The sequence below is a fragment of the Astyanax mexicanus genome, chromosome 19 (assembly GCF_023375975.1).
Source record: "Astyanax mexicanus isolate ESR-SI-001 chromosome 19, AstMex3_surface, whole genome shotgun sequence".
Taxonomy (NCBI): Eukaryota; Metazoa; Chordata; class Actinopteri; order Characiformes; family Acestrorhamphidae; genus Astyanax; species Astyanax mexicanus.
The window spans coordinates 4,505,217-4,523,558 of record NC_064426.1 but is presented as its reverse complement, the minus strand read 5'-3'; the positions used below and the strand labels follow the sequence as shown (position 1 = coordinate 4,523,558).

The window sequence follows — 18,342 nt, the reverse complement described above, 5'->3', positions numbered from 1 at the left end:
CCTGAACTCTAAAACTTTATGAATATAAACTTGTTAAACTTCTTTCTCATTTTCTGCAAATAAATGCTCTAAATGACAATATTTGTATTTGGAATTTGGGAGAAATGTTGTCTGTAGTTTATAGAATAAAACAACAATGTTCATTTTACTCAAACATAAACCTATAAATAGCAAAATCAGATAAACTAATTCAGAAACTGAAGTGGTCTCTTAATTTGTTTTGAGAGCTGCATGTTTGTGTCCTTAGAGATTTTTAGCATTTTTTATTAATTTAATTGTATAAATTATGTTCGTCTATCTCGCAATAGTGTTCATATGTAGATCAAATGTCCATGTATGTTTAAATATGGTTAAAAAGATTAAAAAAAAAAAAGAAATGACATGGTTAATGTGATACCCTATTTTTTTTTATTTTAGTTTATTTTTTTCACCTGACTGTGTGAGTGTCTGAGTTTGATGCACACTATATTCACCAGTGTGAAGGTGCATGGACCGCCCCCTTGTGGTGAATATGCTGTATTGCTGTAATGCATGAATAATCCTCTGATGGCTTATTGTAGTAACGCTGTTGCTGTTTTATCCGCAGGTGTTCCTCATTATCCACTACCAGCCCCTGGTGAACGCTCTGGCTGACGTTATTCTGAATGGAGACTTGACTGTTTTCTCAGCTCAGGCGGAGCAGAACATGCACAAGCCCTCAGTGAGTCCCTCTGCTCAGTAACACTCTCCCACACACTAGCTGAACCTGCGTTCTCTCACACTAACACACACACACATATACACACACACATATACACGCCATCAGTGTGACCCATATCTGTTATACAGTGTCAAATTGCGGCTATTAGACCAGTGTCATCAGTTCAGGCCACAGATGTCAGAACTCAGTCAAAACAAGAAAACCAAGGAACACAATTGGCTGCATAGAACCGTCAGTGACATTTCAACAGAAATATAACTTCATTTAAATTGTGACATATATCATGTACCATTTCCTGTGATCCTGTCTGACTAAAGACTCAAACTCTCAGAGCCTTAAAGTGTCGATCATATATTTACTAGTTTTTGGATGTAAAGCACCCTATTGAACATAGGTCTCCACCTGGATGTAAGTAAGTAAATGATGTGGGGTTGGTTGGTTGGTTGGTTGATGCTGCTGCAGTTGGTCTGCAGGTTTAGGTTCAGCAACAGTATGTGCTGCTGAAAGAATGAGGTCAGCTGACCTCAATACCTGAATATACTGAATATAGACCAGGTTATTCCATCAATACATTTATTTTTTCTTCCCTGATGATCACGACTATATTCCAAGAAAAGACAATGTCAGGATTCATGGAGCTGGAATTGTGAAAGAGTTCAGGGTTCAGGGAGCATGAGATCATCATTTATCAATTTCACACATGGATTGAGAGAGAGTTCACCACAGAGTCCAGATCTTAACCTCATTGAGAATCTTTGGGATGTGCTGGATGGAGAAGAGAGGCTTTGTGCAGCGGTCAGACTCTACCATCATCAATGCTGCTGCAAGATCTTGGTGAAAAATGAATCCAGCAACACTGGATTGAAATAAATCTTGTGACGTTGCAGAAGCTTATCAAAACAATGTCACAGTGAATGCACAGTGCTGCAATTAAAGCTAAAGTCGATCCAACCAAATATTCAAATATTAATGTATTTTGTCCGGGCAGTGTATTAACAAAGTGGTATACAGTAAATAGCCCTATTTGATTAAAGTTCTAATCCATATTATTGCAAAAACTACTCAACTCAAAAGTCAATCCAAAAACTAAGGATTTCAGGTCTTTAGGTAAAAGTATGCTCAAGTGCAGTCACCGCAAAGACCATCAAAAACGTTATGATGAAACTGGCTCTCATCAGCACCGCCCCAATAAAGGAAGAGCAAGAGTTACCTCTGTTATACAGGATAAGTTCATCAGGAGGAGTTACCAGCCTCAGAAACTCCAGATAAGAGGCACCTAAATGGTTTACAGAGTATTTTTTTTTGGTTTGTTTAACACTTTACTACAAGTTACTGCAAGATTCCTTATGTTTTCCTTTATAGTCTGAATGACTTCCCTAATAATTTGCAATAGTTTCACTGGTACTGTATTTAATAAATGTGAGTGAGTGAGTAGTAGAGTATAGTATATGGTAGAGTATATGGGAAGAAAATGGGATTGGCCCTATATATATATATCCTATTGTTCAAAGCATGATTTCATCATCTTCCTGTATCATGTTACTAAAATCATGCTGGCTATATAAAAATACAATCTTATCACAGAGCCTAGTGTAAAACGGTGTGATTCTGTGTAAATTCTTGTAATAGTTTTCAGTGAGAGAGCTTTTTCAAAAGCGTTAAATGCTTGAGAAGTTTCCTGTCACTATCTTTGTGAATGTATCTGAATTGATAAGCTTCTGTAGAAAAGAGAATGGAGGTTTTAACAGAGTACGTCAGACCACTCTGCACGATATTGTTTCCATCTTATCTATGATTTTACTATTCAGAAATTCAGAAAAAGAGGTGAAAGTGAAGCGAATAAATTCTCATGCTGAGAATAAATTTGTGTACACAGTCAAAGAGAACATGTGTTATTAATAAACTCGATTACATTAGAGGAGCTTAAAGCACCAAAGATTCATTGTTATGAACATATACGTACAATTTTTGTGTTATTAAGTAATAAAATGAAGCTTAATTGAAGCATTAAGCATTTTTATTTTCTTTTTAAAGCTTATAAGACTCACAAGACGTTACTGTAGGCCGTGTTTGACTTCTCGTTATATTAATATTATCTCTACACCCACAGGCTGAATTTGTCTGTAGCGAGAGCAGGGAAACTCTGATATCTCTCCCGAAATGTGTCAGCACCCGACACCACACTCATTTTATAAGGCTTTATGTCATGCATATTAAATTACCTTGGACTTTTTGTACTTCCTTCTGCATGACATGACCTATATCTGACTGACCTTATATCGTTTTTATTGTTTACAACTCTTTGTTGAGAGATACTCTTAGGAATGGGTAGAAATCCCCTGCTGGCTAGCAGTTTAGTTCTTGTCTTTTGTGGATTTTTAGCAATATGTTTTGTGCCTTTTTTTTTTTTGGCAGTATTCATTGTGTCTGTTTTGTAAGTTCTGCCAACAGATTACGCTTATGGCTCTTGTATCTACTGTAACTGTAGATTAACCCTTATTTCTGTTTTTAAATATGAGGATAATCTGTTACACTGTTTCTGCTGCAGGCAGAATTCAGCACAACACCTAGAAAAGCTGAACGGCACTTTTTAAGCGACAATAGTACGAAATAGAGCTTAGATCGGGCCCTAAATCCAGCCCCACCCTGCCCGAGCATGCCCTGCCCCACCCCATAAACTGTGTTTTTGTGAACCCGAGCCTGGTTTAAACAAGACATTTTTTTTAGCAAGTAGAGCGGTAAAACTAATCTTTTTTTATTTATTTATTTTTTTTTTTTATTGGGCCTCAATAATTTTTGATAAACATGATATCGTCTATTGTGTTTATTTGTATGTTTCTTCACATATATTACAGCGAACAGTATTTTAGCCAGTCATGCTTCAATAAGTGTGACTCCATAACATGCACATGGTGTAGACAAAAGTAGATGAAGAAATACATATATACTTCCCAAACTAATTATAAATAAATTATTAATTCAAATTGTGTTGTCTTTAAAAAGTGTATAATTGCCTTTGTATTCTATTCCGTTATAATTATGTCCGTGGCATTTATTAATCCTAAAATTACTACTTTCTGAACAAAACAAAACAAAAAAAAAAAAAAAAAAAAAAAAAAAAAATATATATATATATATATATATATATATATATATACATTTATTTTTATTTTTTTTTATTATTATTATTATTATTATTATTATTATTATTATTATTATTAAACATACAGCCTTAGTGCCCATTTAGTCACACCGGACTAAATGGGCACAGTGTATCAAAAGCGTGAACTTTATCCAGAACTTCAGGTGTAAAAAAACACCCTTACATTACCTTCAGACTAATTACAGTCATATAAAGATTGGCTATCATCACCCTTTAAACAATAGGTGAGACAAAAGTGAAACAACTGCACTGGGAGAGACTCGGAATCTGTGAGTGAAATGAAACTTAGCTTTAAGTGTGTTAGGCAGCAAGACAATGACCCTTAACACACACACAAAGAAAGACTTGTGCTAACCATACACCAGAACCACTTGGAAAAGACTCTGAAGTCTGACACCGTCTCATATATAAAGACAGATTACTAACTTTTTAGTCACAGACTAAAGATTCTGCAAAGACTGGGGATCGTGCAGGGTCACTATTTTGCAAGAATGCAACTAGATTTGTTCTGTGATTTGACTATTAAAAAGCTTCTTTGCCTTTTTTATATAAAAATAGTTGAACAGTTATAGGAACCAGTGGTTGCCATGACTGTCCATTGTTAAAACGATTCTTCGTTAATAAAAATCAAGCTAAAATGTTAAATATAAATCATTAAGTCAATTCATTTTGATACTGATTTGAGGTTATATTTTCCAGCTACTGCACTTTACAGCAGCATGTCATTCTAAAAATACACTACCACAGAACGTGTGTAAAACAGTGCAATTCTGTGAAATTCTCGTAATAGTTTTCGGTAAAAGAGCTTTTAAAAGCATTTAATGCTTGAGACGATTCCTGTAACCTTCACTGTGAATGGATCTGAACTGATAAGCTTCTATATAATAGAGAATGAAGGTATTCTGAGAGTTATGTCAGACCACTCTGCACAACATTTTTCCATCTTATCTATGATTTTACTCTGCAGAAATAAAAAAAAAGAAAATTAGGTGGAATTTCCCTTTAAATAAAAATAATGGGTGAAGGGTTATTTTGTTAATGACAGTGACAAACGTTTACTGTGTAAAAGTTCACCTTGACATCAAGAAAACAGTAAGACAACACTAAGAGTGTTAGAGTGAGATTTAACAGAGAATAATTATTTGCATTTAGTTCAGTAGCATTTAATTTTTAGACAATTAGTTGATATTAGATCAACTTTTACAGGGCATCTACTGTATAAAGGAATATTCAGATAAATTGTTTCCCATGTGAGCAACATAGCATAACATATATATATAATATTAGTAAGTAAAGAAATACAAATGAAATCATTCTGGGCAACAATTGATTAAATCCTGCTCTAAAAAGTATGACAAAGTCAGTAGCAGCCTAAGTCAAACATTACATTGCATTACATTTGGCTGATGCTTTTATTCAAAGCGACGTACAAATAATAATGTAAAATTAGTAATTTTGCAGCATTTCTATTACTCCGTTTATTATGAAATCCTGATACTATTTAGATAACACAATGAAAATCAGTGCTATATATCATAACCTGAAATATCGTGCCATATCACCCACCCCCTAATTATCACATCACATTATCAAAAACTGTTTTTTTTTTGCAAAAGAAAAATTCAAACTATTTTCATTTCTCATTAAATATCTACTAGAGAGAGATTATATCAGTACAGTATCATTTATTTTACTGTAATCATGGATATATGGAGATATTTGGAGTGCGTTATTATTAGTATCATGACATTCTGGATCATTGACTTCTGTTACAAATCTGATCAAAACTCATAACATATTGTATGCAATAATTTAATTTAATTTTTATTTTGTTGCAGTAGTGTGTTTTTTTAAGTATTTTATTTTTATTTAATGGTTTGTCATATCGCCAAGAGTATCGTTATCGTTATTAGGACCATATCACCCTCCCCTAGTATGTATATATTTACTTATTCTGTCCAATATAGGTGTTACTGTTATCATCTTTGACCTTTGCCACCAACATCCAGCATTGATTCTTCAAAAGTGTGTGTGTGTGTGGGTTTGTGTGAGAGAGAGAGAGAGAGAGAGAAAGAGAGAGAGAGAGAGAGAGAGAGAGAGAGTATTTACATTGAGGTAAGGGGGACAGATAAGGCTGCTTGTATGGCTGTTGTTTCTCTGTCTCTGTCTTTGAACTCGTCCTCAAAGCAGACGTCAGTATGGTGTGTAGGAGGCAGTGAAACCGGTGGTGTGGTGCCGTCCCGCAGCAGTTGGATTGTGTTTTTTTCGTGGATTGTCAAAACCCCGACCGGGTCCATGCATATGCACGTATGCAAATAATGCAATCAAACTATCCGGAATGTTTATGCAAATGAAAAACACATGGCGGTTTCTGTTCTGGTGAAATGGTCTGGTACCGGTAACCTCGCTTCACTGCTGCTTTTACCTGTGGCGTCGTCTAAACTGGATTTTTTTTTTCTTCACACCTCCGCGACCCGGTGATCAGATGTTTTTTGTTTCTCTTTACCATATTAAAATCCGATATTTGCATAATTCTGTTTAAACGGGAAGTTTCTGTATTTCGTTGAGGTTTTTGTCCCCCCTCCCCCCCTCCTCGTGTATCGTCTGGTGGGCTACACGGCAAAACGAGAGACGCACATCTGGACTGGATTAGCCGAGCGGCGTGCACTGGCTGCCCTATGACGCACAAAGCAGCACTGAATATACAAAAATAATTAAAGACAAATAAACTCATTTTTGTGAATGTGTAATTTGCGAGGCAATGTTGGAAACCCATACACTCACACACATATATACACATATAGACTTTTTAAGACTTTTTAAGTTATTAGAACAATTCCATGCTGTAAAGAACTACAACATAAAATATATTAGGGGTGTCACGATTCTCTAAATCCTCGATTCGATTTTATTTCCGATTTTAGGGTCACAATTCGATTCAATTCTCGATTTTCTTTTTTCTTTTTTTTTTCTTTTTTTACAGCAGAGAGGCCTATGCCAGTTTTAGATTAGTCTATGGTCAGCCATTGGTTTGATTCATCAAATTTACAATATCTTATTTCAAAAGGTGGGCTTGATATGTGAAGTGATGCAAAGTGATACAAGTGATCTGTAATACACCACATTAGGCACTAATGGCCAAATTTAAATAATTTAATTAAAATATATATGTAGTGCCATCTAGTGGCTTTTTTTGGTAGCAGCAGTGTGCACTATTACAACAGCAATGTGCAACATAACAAAATAAATAATAAAAAAATACAGGAACAGGAACAATTAGAGCCTTAACAAACTGAACTCTATCCTACTATAACAGTTAAACATGAAAAATAAGACTCGGTCCCTGAGAATGAGAAGTTTTTTCTTTAATAAAGATATATTATTAACTTTATCTGAGAGAAAGATGTTCCTTAAGGTACCAAAACTATTAACATATTAAAGGCTAGACAAAACTACTGTTATTTTCATATTTTCAAGTTTTTCTTTAAGAAGATGAGAATGTCCACATTCTCTGGAGAAAGGGCAGCTCTTTGAGCAGTCACAATGTCCGTGGCTACACAGGTAGCTTACAGGTTGATCATCTTTTTGACTTCGATGCTCGAGACCATGACATAATTTCGATTGATTTCGATAAAATATCGAAATCGTGAAACCCCTAAAATATATGCGTTATACATGCCTGTTCACAACCCAGTTATTTAACCCTGGATATCTCTTGGATGCTCTAGTTTGCCTTTCTTTAGCGTTTAGCTTTTTTTTTTAGCAATTCAAAAGGATTCTGTACATCCAGAAAAATACATTTATTTTTATTGTTATGGAGCTATAGGTTTTTGCAAGCTGTGATAATATTTTTTTCAATATTGTAGACTGTGATCATGTGACATTAGGAGGCAGGGTGAGAAAAAAGTGCTCAGGTGTTTCTAATTAGCCCTGCTTTAGATCACTGAATTAGAGGTCTCTGAAGAACGACAGGATTTTGGCTCTTGCTCATGAATATTAATACATGCAAACCTATCGCCTCTTGATTGGCTAACAAACAGCATTGCAGCAGAGAACGCCTGCAGATTCCCCGAGGTGGGCATGGCCATAAACTCACTGGTTGATGTAGACACCCTGACCCTAACGTCCCTCTGATCAACTCGTTTTTCTGAGGCTTTTCTTTTACTAGCTACTGCAGACAAGCTATGCAGCCTGCATATACAGCGATATTCAGAGACCTATAGTATTATACAAAGAACAAGAAAAAGTGGATTATAGTGGAAGGAGACCTTTAATCTAACTTAAAATTTATCTCGAACATGATCTGTACAATTACACATTCTCCCCGGAGAGGACTCCCATAATTCCTAATTCTTTAAAACATACAGACTGTGCTTTAAGCAGTTACAAGTGTGGGCGTGTCCTAACGTTTGGGGAGTCATCCTATAAAAAAATGTGTACATATGACTGTATGCTTTGTGTGAAGTAGACTTAATTATTGTACGCGAAGGATTTGTTATGGCTTGTTTGTGGGATGTATTTCAGGTGTGTGGGGGGGGGGGGGGGTGGGTGGGTGTGTGTGTGTGTGTGCTGTGTTTACACCTGCAGCAGCAGAAGTAGCTGATGAGTTTGCACAGCTCACTGATGCATCATCATCCCTTCAACTAAACATAGACTTTCATTTGGATGAACAGTCATCTGACTGGTTAAAGCAGAACTCAGTGGAGTGTGTGTGTGTGTGTGTGTGGGTATGTATATGTATGTGTATATGTGTAAGTGTGTGTGTGTGTGTGTGTGTGTGTGTGTGTGTGTTTCTCAGAAACAGCCTCACTTCCGCTTAAGCGCAGGGAGTGCAGCTCATCAGGGCAGCTGTGATCAGAAGCCTCTTCCCTTTTCCTCCTCTCGCGGTTCTCTCTCTCTCTCTCTCTCTCTCTCTCTCTCACAATCTCAGCAGCGTTACCCGGTACGCTGCTCAACCTGCCAGGAAGCAGCACCTCCAGCCAAGTTCCTTATACCAGCCCAGGCTGTACAGGAAAAACACTACCCTTCATTTATTTGCACTTTAAGGAAGAATGGTTTCAGAACCCCTTCAGATCAGGAAATGACACATCTTACTGATTAGAATACGTCTGGATCTCTGATTCAGATACCACACTATTATCATGTTAAGACATAATAGCAAACCTGTCATTAAAAGTTCTGGAAAATTCCATTTTTACTCAGCTCAGATCAGTAAATCAGCATATTTAGCACTAGTGAAGATAGGGGAAGGAGTTTCAGGGCATCTCTTGAAAACGATGATATCAGAATACTGTGATGCTGCAGTCAAATCAATGCTCTGGAAAAAAATAAGAGAGCACTTAAAAATGATGAGTTTCTTTCATTTTACCAAATTGAAAACCTCTGGAATATAATCAAGAGGAAGATGGATGATCACAAACCATCAAACCACCAAACTGAACTGCTTGAATTTTTGCACCAGGATTAAAGCAGCATAAAGTTATCCAAAAGCAGTGTGTAAAACTGGTGGAGGAGAACATGATGCCAAGATGCATGAAAAAAACTGATTAAAAACCAGGGTTCCCTTATTGATTTCTGAACTTTTTAATCTTTATGAATATGAACTTGTTTTCTTAGCATTATTTGAGGTCTGAAAGCTCTAATTTTCTGCAAATAAATGCTCTAAATGACTAAAATAATTTTTATTTGGATTTTGGGAGAGATGTTGTTCATAGTTTATAGAACTAAAGTGCTCTCTTAATTTTGTCCAGAGCTGTATATCGTGTGTTTCTGCACAATTTCTGCACAAAACATATTGGTTTAACCCCCTCTTTAAGAGAATGTTTGGAATTTGCAAAACTGCTTCAAGGAAAGGAGGGAGGCTGGATTGAATAATCTGTAACAGAAGGTCACATGCATTTACTTAAGCCTTGTTTGGTATCTGAGTAATTCCATATGTGTTATTTCATAATCTCACTGTTGTTCTGCAGTAACTTGTGGAAAATTGTGTAATACTGTATTAAACTGAATTATAACTGAATTACTGGCCCAAATAAACAGTTTTCAGGAGAGAAATCTGTGTAGATTAACCTACAGTGCTCGTTTGGCTTTAAAAGATAAGTTTTGTTTGCTAAGGCACCACCCTCTGTTTTCCCATTAGAAGGAAAACATGGCGAGACCATTGTTCCTTACTAGTGCCGCTTAAAATGCGCCTTATGTTTTATAAATAGAGCTGAAAATAGACGTTCATTGATAGTGCACCAAAAACTTCATTGATAGTGCATTTAACAACAACATCGGCACAGTATGCAAAGTTTAGGTATTGGCAGTGGAGAACATGTATTGGTGCATTCTTAATCTTCTTATTATTATCTATGTTGTTGCAAATACTTAAACAAATGCTTCATAAATATTCAGATATTCCTTTTTGAATATGTTATTTAGTTCTTATGTGGTTCTTATTTAAAATAATAAATGTAGTTCTTATTTAAATAACATTTACTTATTATTTTTTTTATTTTGCATTAGATTTTTACATTAGATTTGTTTGTGCATTTGTGATCTGCTCAATTTAGGATATTGCATTTTGGAAACAGAATTACTGTGTGAGGTGTGTGATGTGTGTGAGGTGTGTACAGAGGTGCTGAGGCCTGTTTTTTTTTTTTTCTTTTCTTTTTTTTCCTCTGCCCTAAAGCACAGATCACAGCACATCTGCGCTGCCTTCAACCTACTTTTCCTTTCCCATAACAACTGGCTAATGTACACCAGCCCTGCTGTCTTACCAGCAAGTCACACACACACACACACACACACACACATGCAAACACACACACACATCACGTGACCGTCCCCGACCACTTAACCACAGATGTGTTAATATTTCTGCACACACTGCAGCACACGCACATAGGCACCGCACGACACATGGTCTCTGAGAGGAGGGATGGAGGTGGTGTGTGTGGTGGCTTTGGGTGGTACAGAGGGGGCATATGGATGGCAGTGATGAGAAAAAGCTTTCACTTCAATAGCTCTCGCTGAGCTCTAGTCTATCTCTCTCCTGAAGCAGGGGCCGGAAGTGTGTGTGTGTGTGTGTGTGTGTGTGTGTTTCGTGCAGAAGTGTGTGCTGGTTACCAAAAATCGCTGCTGTTTTTGAAGCCGGCAGATGAGCAGAGCAGGCTTCCTCTGCTTTTCCCGTACATGATCTGCACTACCAGCAGCTCACACGTGTTTCAGGCCGCGGCGTTCGCACCCGCTGCGCTGCCTGCTGGCTACAGACTTCACTTCTAGCCCAGTGACACGGCCTGGGTGGCTCGTTTTTAGACGTCATTGGAAATGTTAATGTGTTTCAGTGCTGGGCTGGTGGTCCTGGTAGTGCAGGAGCATTAGAAGCATTATTTTTTGTTTATTAATTTTTTATGAATTAGATGCCATTTCCTACATTTTGCTGTATTTTAACAGGGTTTTAAGAACCTATTTTTACCTACAAAAACATTGATTTTCAATTACTAGTTTAAAAACTTTTAGATTCAACAATTTAGCAAGATCTCATTCAGCTAGTCCATATATTCATCAGCCTGTTTCTGAACCCACTTCTATGCCTATTAGGGGTGTCACGATTCTCTAACCCTCGATTCAATTTTATTTCTGATTATTTGACTACAAGGCTTGAGACATGACATAATTTCGATCGATTTTGATGAAATATCGAAATCTTGACACCCCTTTTGCCTATTATAGATAATTAAATTATCTGACATAATTTATCACCAGCAATAACTTTATAGATGATTTTACTTTTAATTTCTGCTATGGTGTGGCGCAGTGGATGACACCACTACCACATCATGTGGGAGACTGGGGTTCAATTCCCAGGCTGGGTGACTGACTGCTGATTGTGCTACACCAATAAGAGTCCTTGGGCAAGACTCCTAACACTACATTGGTCCACCGCTGTAATAGAAGTAACCTTGGATGTCCATGCTTCATTTTTTTTTTCATGCAAACTGCTGCTCAGCATCACTGTGCTGAAGACCCTTAGATGCTCTCTCTCTCTCTCTCTCTCTCTCTCTTTCTCTTTTTTTCTCTCATGCACACTTTTTAATATATTGCCACAGTATCGGCTTGGGACTCGGTATCAGCAGAAACTCAAAATCGACTGGCAAAAAAAAAAAAAAAAACGCCCAATTTTTTAATTATAATTGACTTTTTTCCCCCCCTGCTAAAAATCAAAACTACAGATGACAAAGAAATAGTTCAAAACTAGGTTTAGCTAAAAAATATATATATATATATATTTTTTTTTTTTAGCTAAATACACATTTTATCTCACTGGGTGTTTCTGTTGAAAGTGCTGGAACAGAACAATGCTGGAATTTTTTCCGGTCCAAAAAAATAACCAGGGTAAGACGGATAAACACTTTAGAAATGAGGAGCGTTTTTGGATATTTTAGATTAAAATGGAAAAAAAATCTGTTTTTAAAATCGCGATTACTCAATTTTAAAAATCGCATTGAAACTGAAATTTCATAAAGTGAAAATCGCTCAGCACTAGTTCTAGCCAAAGCTGAACATTGGTAGATGGAAAATGGCAATGGGGCTGACGAGGCCTCCTCCATATTCACTTGCATGTGGTGAATTGTTGTAGGCAATCCGTTGTAGAAACTCTGTTGGAGTAGACTTGTCATGTATACTGTACTCTTGTACTTGTATTTTCATATTGATAAAAAGTGGATTGATTGGATCATTTTGCAACTTATTAGAAAGAGTGCTAATATTTTACATAAAAAAAGAGGGTGTCCAAATGAATAATTATGAAATCAGACTTAATGGAGGTGACGCCCATGGCTCTGGTGTGTGTTTAAATGGGGTTGACGTGGCGCTTAGTCGCGATTTCGGTGTGCCATTGAGTGTGCAACTCTTCATCAAGATTAAGAAGCTAGCTACGGACGGGGAGCATGAGGCATTTCCGTCTCGTTTTCACAGAATCATCATACGAGGACCTGATTTGTATCTGTCTGGTCTCGTCAAAAAGATGATCTCTAGTTGCTGAAGATGCTTATCTCTCTGGAATCGATAAACCCGTGTGGGACCTGGCCATTGTTGCTATCGTCACTGTTGTCTGTGATTCATAAAGTGTAATGCGCTGGATGTGTGATGAAGCCACAATCGTAGTGGATTATCTAGTGAATCTGCAGGTCCCTGGTGGGCCCTGATTTATTTATTTATTTTTATTTTTTTTTTTTTTTATAAAGGGGGGTGAAATAAAGCATGTGATGCCATTGATGCTTTTGTAGCCTATAAGCGCTACCTAGATTCCGTTCCAAAAGCAGAGCAAACTCTCAGACAGACAGACAGACAGACCCAGACAGACAGACACACATACAGATATCAACAAGTATGACCGTGTTAGCTTGCCATGACGTCACTTCCCCAGCGCTGAAAGTATGTGTGTGAGTGTGTGTGTGTGTGTGTATCAGTTCCCTGCTGGTAAATAGCTTTGCCATTTGTGCTCGCACTCGAACACAAGCAAGTCATTAGGTTTACGACCACAAACTGGCCACAGGTGATTGTGGTGAGTGCTCCACTTCTCTGCAGCGAAAGCTGCGTTCCGTTAACTCTTCTTCACCATGACCCGTAACGTGTTGGGTTACAACCAGGAAACCATGCTCTAACAATACAGGCCTTGTTGTTTATAGCTTTTGAGAGCTTTGCCTGTTTAATTAGACCTTGCCTGTCAGCAGCAGTGCTGCAGTTGTGCAGCATTTTGCATTTTTTATGCCTTTTGAAATCTTCTGAAGCATTTTCAATCATCATGTGACAGATTATCTTTAAAAATAGTGCATGGGAACATGGGGAGATGCCAGGATGATAGTTTAAAATAGCCTAAAATAGTCTAAAATAGTGTAAATTAGTGTTTTCTAGAAGAACCTTTCCAAAGAATGTATCTATAGCTTTCATATTTACCATATTTACCATATTCTTACCATTCTTACGGCATCATCCTCTTCAGCAGAACCTCTTCTTAACAACCTTCTCTGAAGCCCTCCTCTGAGTCACCATGGAAAGTATTATTATCTTAAACCTTTAAATAGTGTTAAAACTGTGATATGTGTGAGATGTGAGATGTGCAAAGCGCCGCTTGCATACCTTCTTAATCAGGGCTCTTTTCTTTTTCTTTTTTTTCTCCTTTTTTGCACTCGATTTCGCAGGAGAGCTGCTTTTCTCTGAAGGCTTTGATGTGTTCTGTGAAGCAGCAGACCCTGAGAGGTTCCGTGTAGGATGGTGTGTCTTTTGACTTTGATGATCAAACTAGTCTCCCCCTCTTCTCAGAATGACTGGCTTTGGTTGATCTGTATCTGGGTATAGTGGGGTGGGGTCTCTGGTTTCTGGACAGCGGTGGGTTGAGGGGGGGGGGGGGGGGTTGGGGGCACAGTGGAACTGATTGTACAGTAGTGGTGGGAGGAACAATTGTATCTTACAAGTTGTTGTAAGTGTGAGTGCACTCTCATGCATGCTTTGTGGAGGCTGAACTTGCCTTTAAATTATGTGACATTTGACTAAAAACTGCTTTCTTAAAGGAGAACTCCGGTGTAAAATTGACTTTTGTTGTAGTAAAACATGATAAAAAAGTACTTACCTTTGAGCTTTCTGAGATACAGTAATTTTGTGCTTTTTGCCCAGCACTCTTTACAAAGGCCGCTTCAGGGCATAATTTGCCCCTGATAAATCGCTTTTTACACTGTTATCCAGCTCAAAGTAGCTCCACACCTCCTTGGTAGAATTCGGAGATTCCTATAATTTAAAACGAGCCATTAATAACTTAAAAAGTGCACAAGAAGCTTATTAAAAAGCACTGTTCACAACCCATAACGCTAGCTTCAGCTCCGAGCGCCACCATCACTGTACTGATAATGACATAGGCATATATATATATATATATATATATATATATATATATATATATATATATACATATATATATATATATATATATACATAGACTCCCCATAGCCTCCCTCCTGGCATAGCAGCCAGCGCCCAGGGCATTTATTTACATGGAGAAAGGTGTTTAAAACACCTATAATAATAATAATTACAACTGAAATACTTTGTATTATGTTCTTTCACAAAGACAGACATATGGCATATTAAACATTCAAGTGTATATGTGAATTATTATATTATTATATTATTAAAAACAGGGTTTGGACAATGAAACTAAAACACCTGTCATTTTAGTGTGGGAGGTTTCATGGCTAAATTGGAGCAGCCTGGTGGCCAATCTTCATTAATTGCACATTATTGCACCAGTAAGAGCAGAGTGTGAAGGTTCAATTAGCAGGGTAAGAGCACAGTTCTGCTCAAAATATTGCAATGCACACAACATTATGGGTGACATACCAGAGTTCAAAAGAGGACAGATTGTTGGTGCACGTCTTGCTGGAGCATCTGTGACCAAGACAGCAAGTCTTTGTGATCAAGAGCATCAAGAGCCACGGTATCCAAGAATCAGCAACCACATCCAACAGGATTAACTGTGGACGCTGTAAGAGGAAGCTGTCTGAAAGGGATGTTCGGGTGCTAACCCGGATTGTAACCAAAAAACATAAAACCACGGCTGATCAAATCATTTAATCACAGAATATTGTGATTTTTTTTTATTTTTATCGATTGACACCACAAGTTTATACATTTTCTAGAAATGAGAGGAGGCCCCACTCTATCTACACACTGGGTCTGTAGGTTCGTGGAACGCCCCCAGGTTGTGAAGCTTGAGGTAGACCTCAGTGTTCTCGTCCCGTCCCGCCGTGTCCTGAGCTGCTAGGCATCTGCTTCCTGTTGCAGAGCGGAGCATGTTTTTTTTTTATTATTTTCTGAGAAACCAGTGACCCTCTTTCTTTCCCCGTACGCTCTCTCTCATGTGGCATCGTAATGATCAGAGCTACCTTTGTCACTTACAGTGCAGCTTTCAGAATCTCAGTTTCAGGCCATGTTCTCAGTTTCTTTGGCCTGTTTCGGTTGAAGTTTGGCACTTTTTTCTCTTTCTTCTCTCTCTCTTGCGCTCTTTTATTCACACACTCTCTCTCTCTCTCTCTCTCTCTCTGTCTGTCTCTCTGTGGATGGTGTGTGTGTGTGTGTGTGTGTGTGTGAGTGTGTTTTGTCAGGAAGAAAACAAAGGAAGTGCATGCAAGATAAAGATCTTCACTTGTTTTGAACTTTATTCAGACTTTTTGGTATTTTCTCAGAAACCCTCAAAAACCATATATTTACAGTTAGGCCTGGTCCTGCTTCCAGTTTTCTGAAGCTTTTACAGTACTGGGTGTGAGTATTGGTATGTTGCAGCTGGATTAGTGCTTGAAGTCTTTGCCTGCTGACTAGAAGAGGGTTGGCTGTGGTTGTGGCAAGGTGGCAAAGTACCATAGCTCCTAATTTGAAGCTATGCTGCTAAATGAAATTGTGGTGTTGAGCTACAGTATTTCATACACTATACATTATTGGTTCAAGGTTTTTATTTCGTAATTTCTTTATTTAATGTATTTTCTACATTAAATAGATTAAAATTAAAGACTTAAAAAAAAAGTTAAGGGACACATAAAGAATTATGAAGTAAACAGTAAAAAAAAGTGTTTGTCCTCCACCTGACACAACCCCCTGATCTAAACCTGATGAACTGAGATAATGATGTGAGGTGATTTAATTGGGATGAGCTGGAGCTTCACAGCGTGAAGGAAAGAAAAGCCGCAACTATTGTTCAGCACCTCCAGGAAAAACAATTGGCACAGATTTGGAACGTTCACACAGCCATGAAAAAATCAGATCTGAGCCGCAAAAAAAAAGCATCAGATTTGTGTCAGCCTGGTAGTATGAATGTAGCCCAACAGAGACAGATTATATCAGCCCAGCATCATTTATTTTACTCCATTGTCTTCATCTTTGGGGTTGGATTACGGACATCTGGTGAATTCTGATTAAAAAAAAAGAAAAAAAGAAAGTCCTGCATTTATTAATAACGCAATATAAATCATAGAGCATTATACAGGTGCTTAAGCATTCTTTACATAAACTAATATTTTAATTTCCTTGAATGCACAATATGCACACAGAGACCACTTCAGTTTCTGAATCAGTTTCTCTGATTTTGTTATTTATAGGTTTATGTTTGAGTAAAATGAATATTGCTGTTTTATTCTATAAACTACTGACATAACAAAACAGGGGAGAGTTTTCAGACCTCAAATAATGCAAAGAAAACAAGTTCATATTCATTTTTTCAGGTTTTTAGAGTTAATAAATCAATATTTGGGGCTTGCACGCTATGTCCTCCACCAGTCTTACACACTGCTTTTGAATAACTTTATTCCTCTTCTGGTGCAAAAATTCAAGTTCGGCAGTTCAGTTTGGTTTGATGGTTTGTGATAATCAATCTTCCTCTTGATTATATTCCAGAAGTTTTTAATTTGGTAAAATCTTACATTTTAAATGGTCTCTTACTTTTTTCCAGAGCTGTACACTGGGTGGAGGATTTCATCTTTGGTCTAATATTCTCTAATATTTCTCTGTTTTTTTTTTTTTTTCAGTCTAACAGTGGAGTGCGCCGCTTCACCAAGCCCCCCGAGAGTCTGGAGCGTTCTCTGGAGATGAGTCGGCAGCGCGGCAGGAAGAGAACCCAGAAACGGCCCAACTACAAGAACGTGGGGGAGGAGGAAGAGGAGGAGAGGGGGGCTGAGGAAGGCACGGAGGAGGAGAAAGAAAAGGCTAAAGGTACAGAGGCTAGCTCAAAGCCCAGCAGGACGTGTGGGGACACGGAAGGTGAGTGGCGACGGATGAATGTCCCACCATCATTGACTAATCTTCCATTCTCCAGAGCGCCCCCTGCAGCCGTGGTGCCGCTCTCTGAACTGGCTGTATGTAGATCTGAGCGGAGAAATCAAACAAACAGCACATGTCCAGGGACAACGGATGAAAAATAGCCTTTAGGCTAATTCTGGTGCGTTTACAGTAATATTAATTAATGTACACTGTCCCTGTTAAAGAAACTATTAAATTAAATAAATTAAATGTTAAAGCCAGTAGATATCCTAGTAGAAGATTGAAGGATGTGGCTGTGCTAACTTTGGTTTACTGTATAATCTTTCAACTTGTTATTTGTATTATCAGTACTTGAAGAGCACTGACTTTTTGCAGTGCAAAAACTTTAGACTGCTAACCATTAATCATTATTAAAAATCTTTTCCTTTTCATTAATAATTGCAGATCACATTAGAACAGAACCAAATAAATATAAATACAGTAAAAAGAAACCTCAGTTTCTCAATCTAAAGAAAGTAGTTTATTTGGAGATATTTTAATGAATACACTATTAGTAAAACAACCACATTTTTTATTAAATATTACAAATATTGGTGCTCCGAGTGGTCCAGCAGTCTAAAACGCTGCCACTATGATCAGGAGATCGCCGGTTCGAATCCTGTTCATGTAGCTTGCCATCAGCTGCCGGAGC

At 37.6% G+C, this 18,342-nt stretch overlaps 1 protein-coding gene across 5 annotated transcripts in view; it reads left to right on the top strand.

Moving 5' to 3' along the window:
* The window catches only part of clec16a (C-type lectin domain containing 16A), a 95,390-nt gene that overhangs the window by 20,448 nt on the left and 56,600 nt on the right, over positions 1–18,342 (top strand). For 4 of the 5 annotated variants that reach the window (XM_049467792.1, XM_049467794.1, XM_049467791.1 and 1 more), the window contains 2 exons: positions 587–700; positions 17,420–17,651. In XM_049467792.1, coding sequence (XP_049323749.1) covers positions 587–700; positions 17,420–17,651 — 346 coding nt within the window. The remainder of the gene's footprint in view (positions 1–586; positions 701–17,419; positions 17,652–18,342) is intronic. The other variant, XM_049467793.1, reaches the window with a different exon arrangement.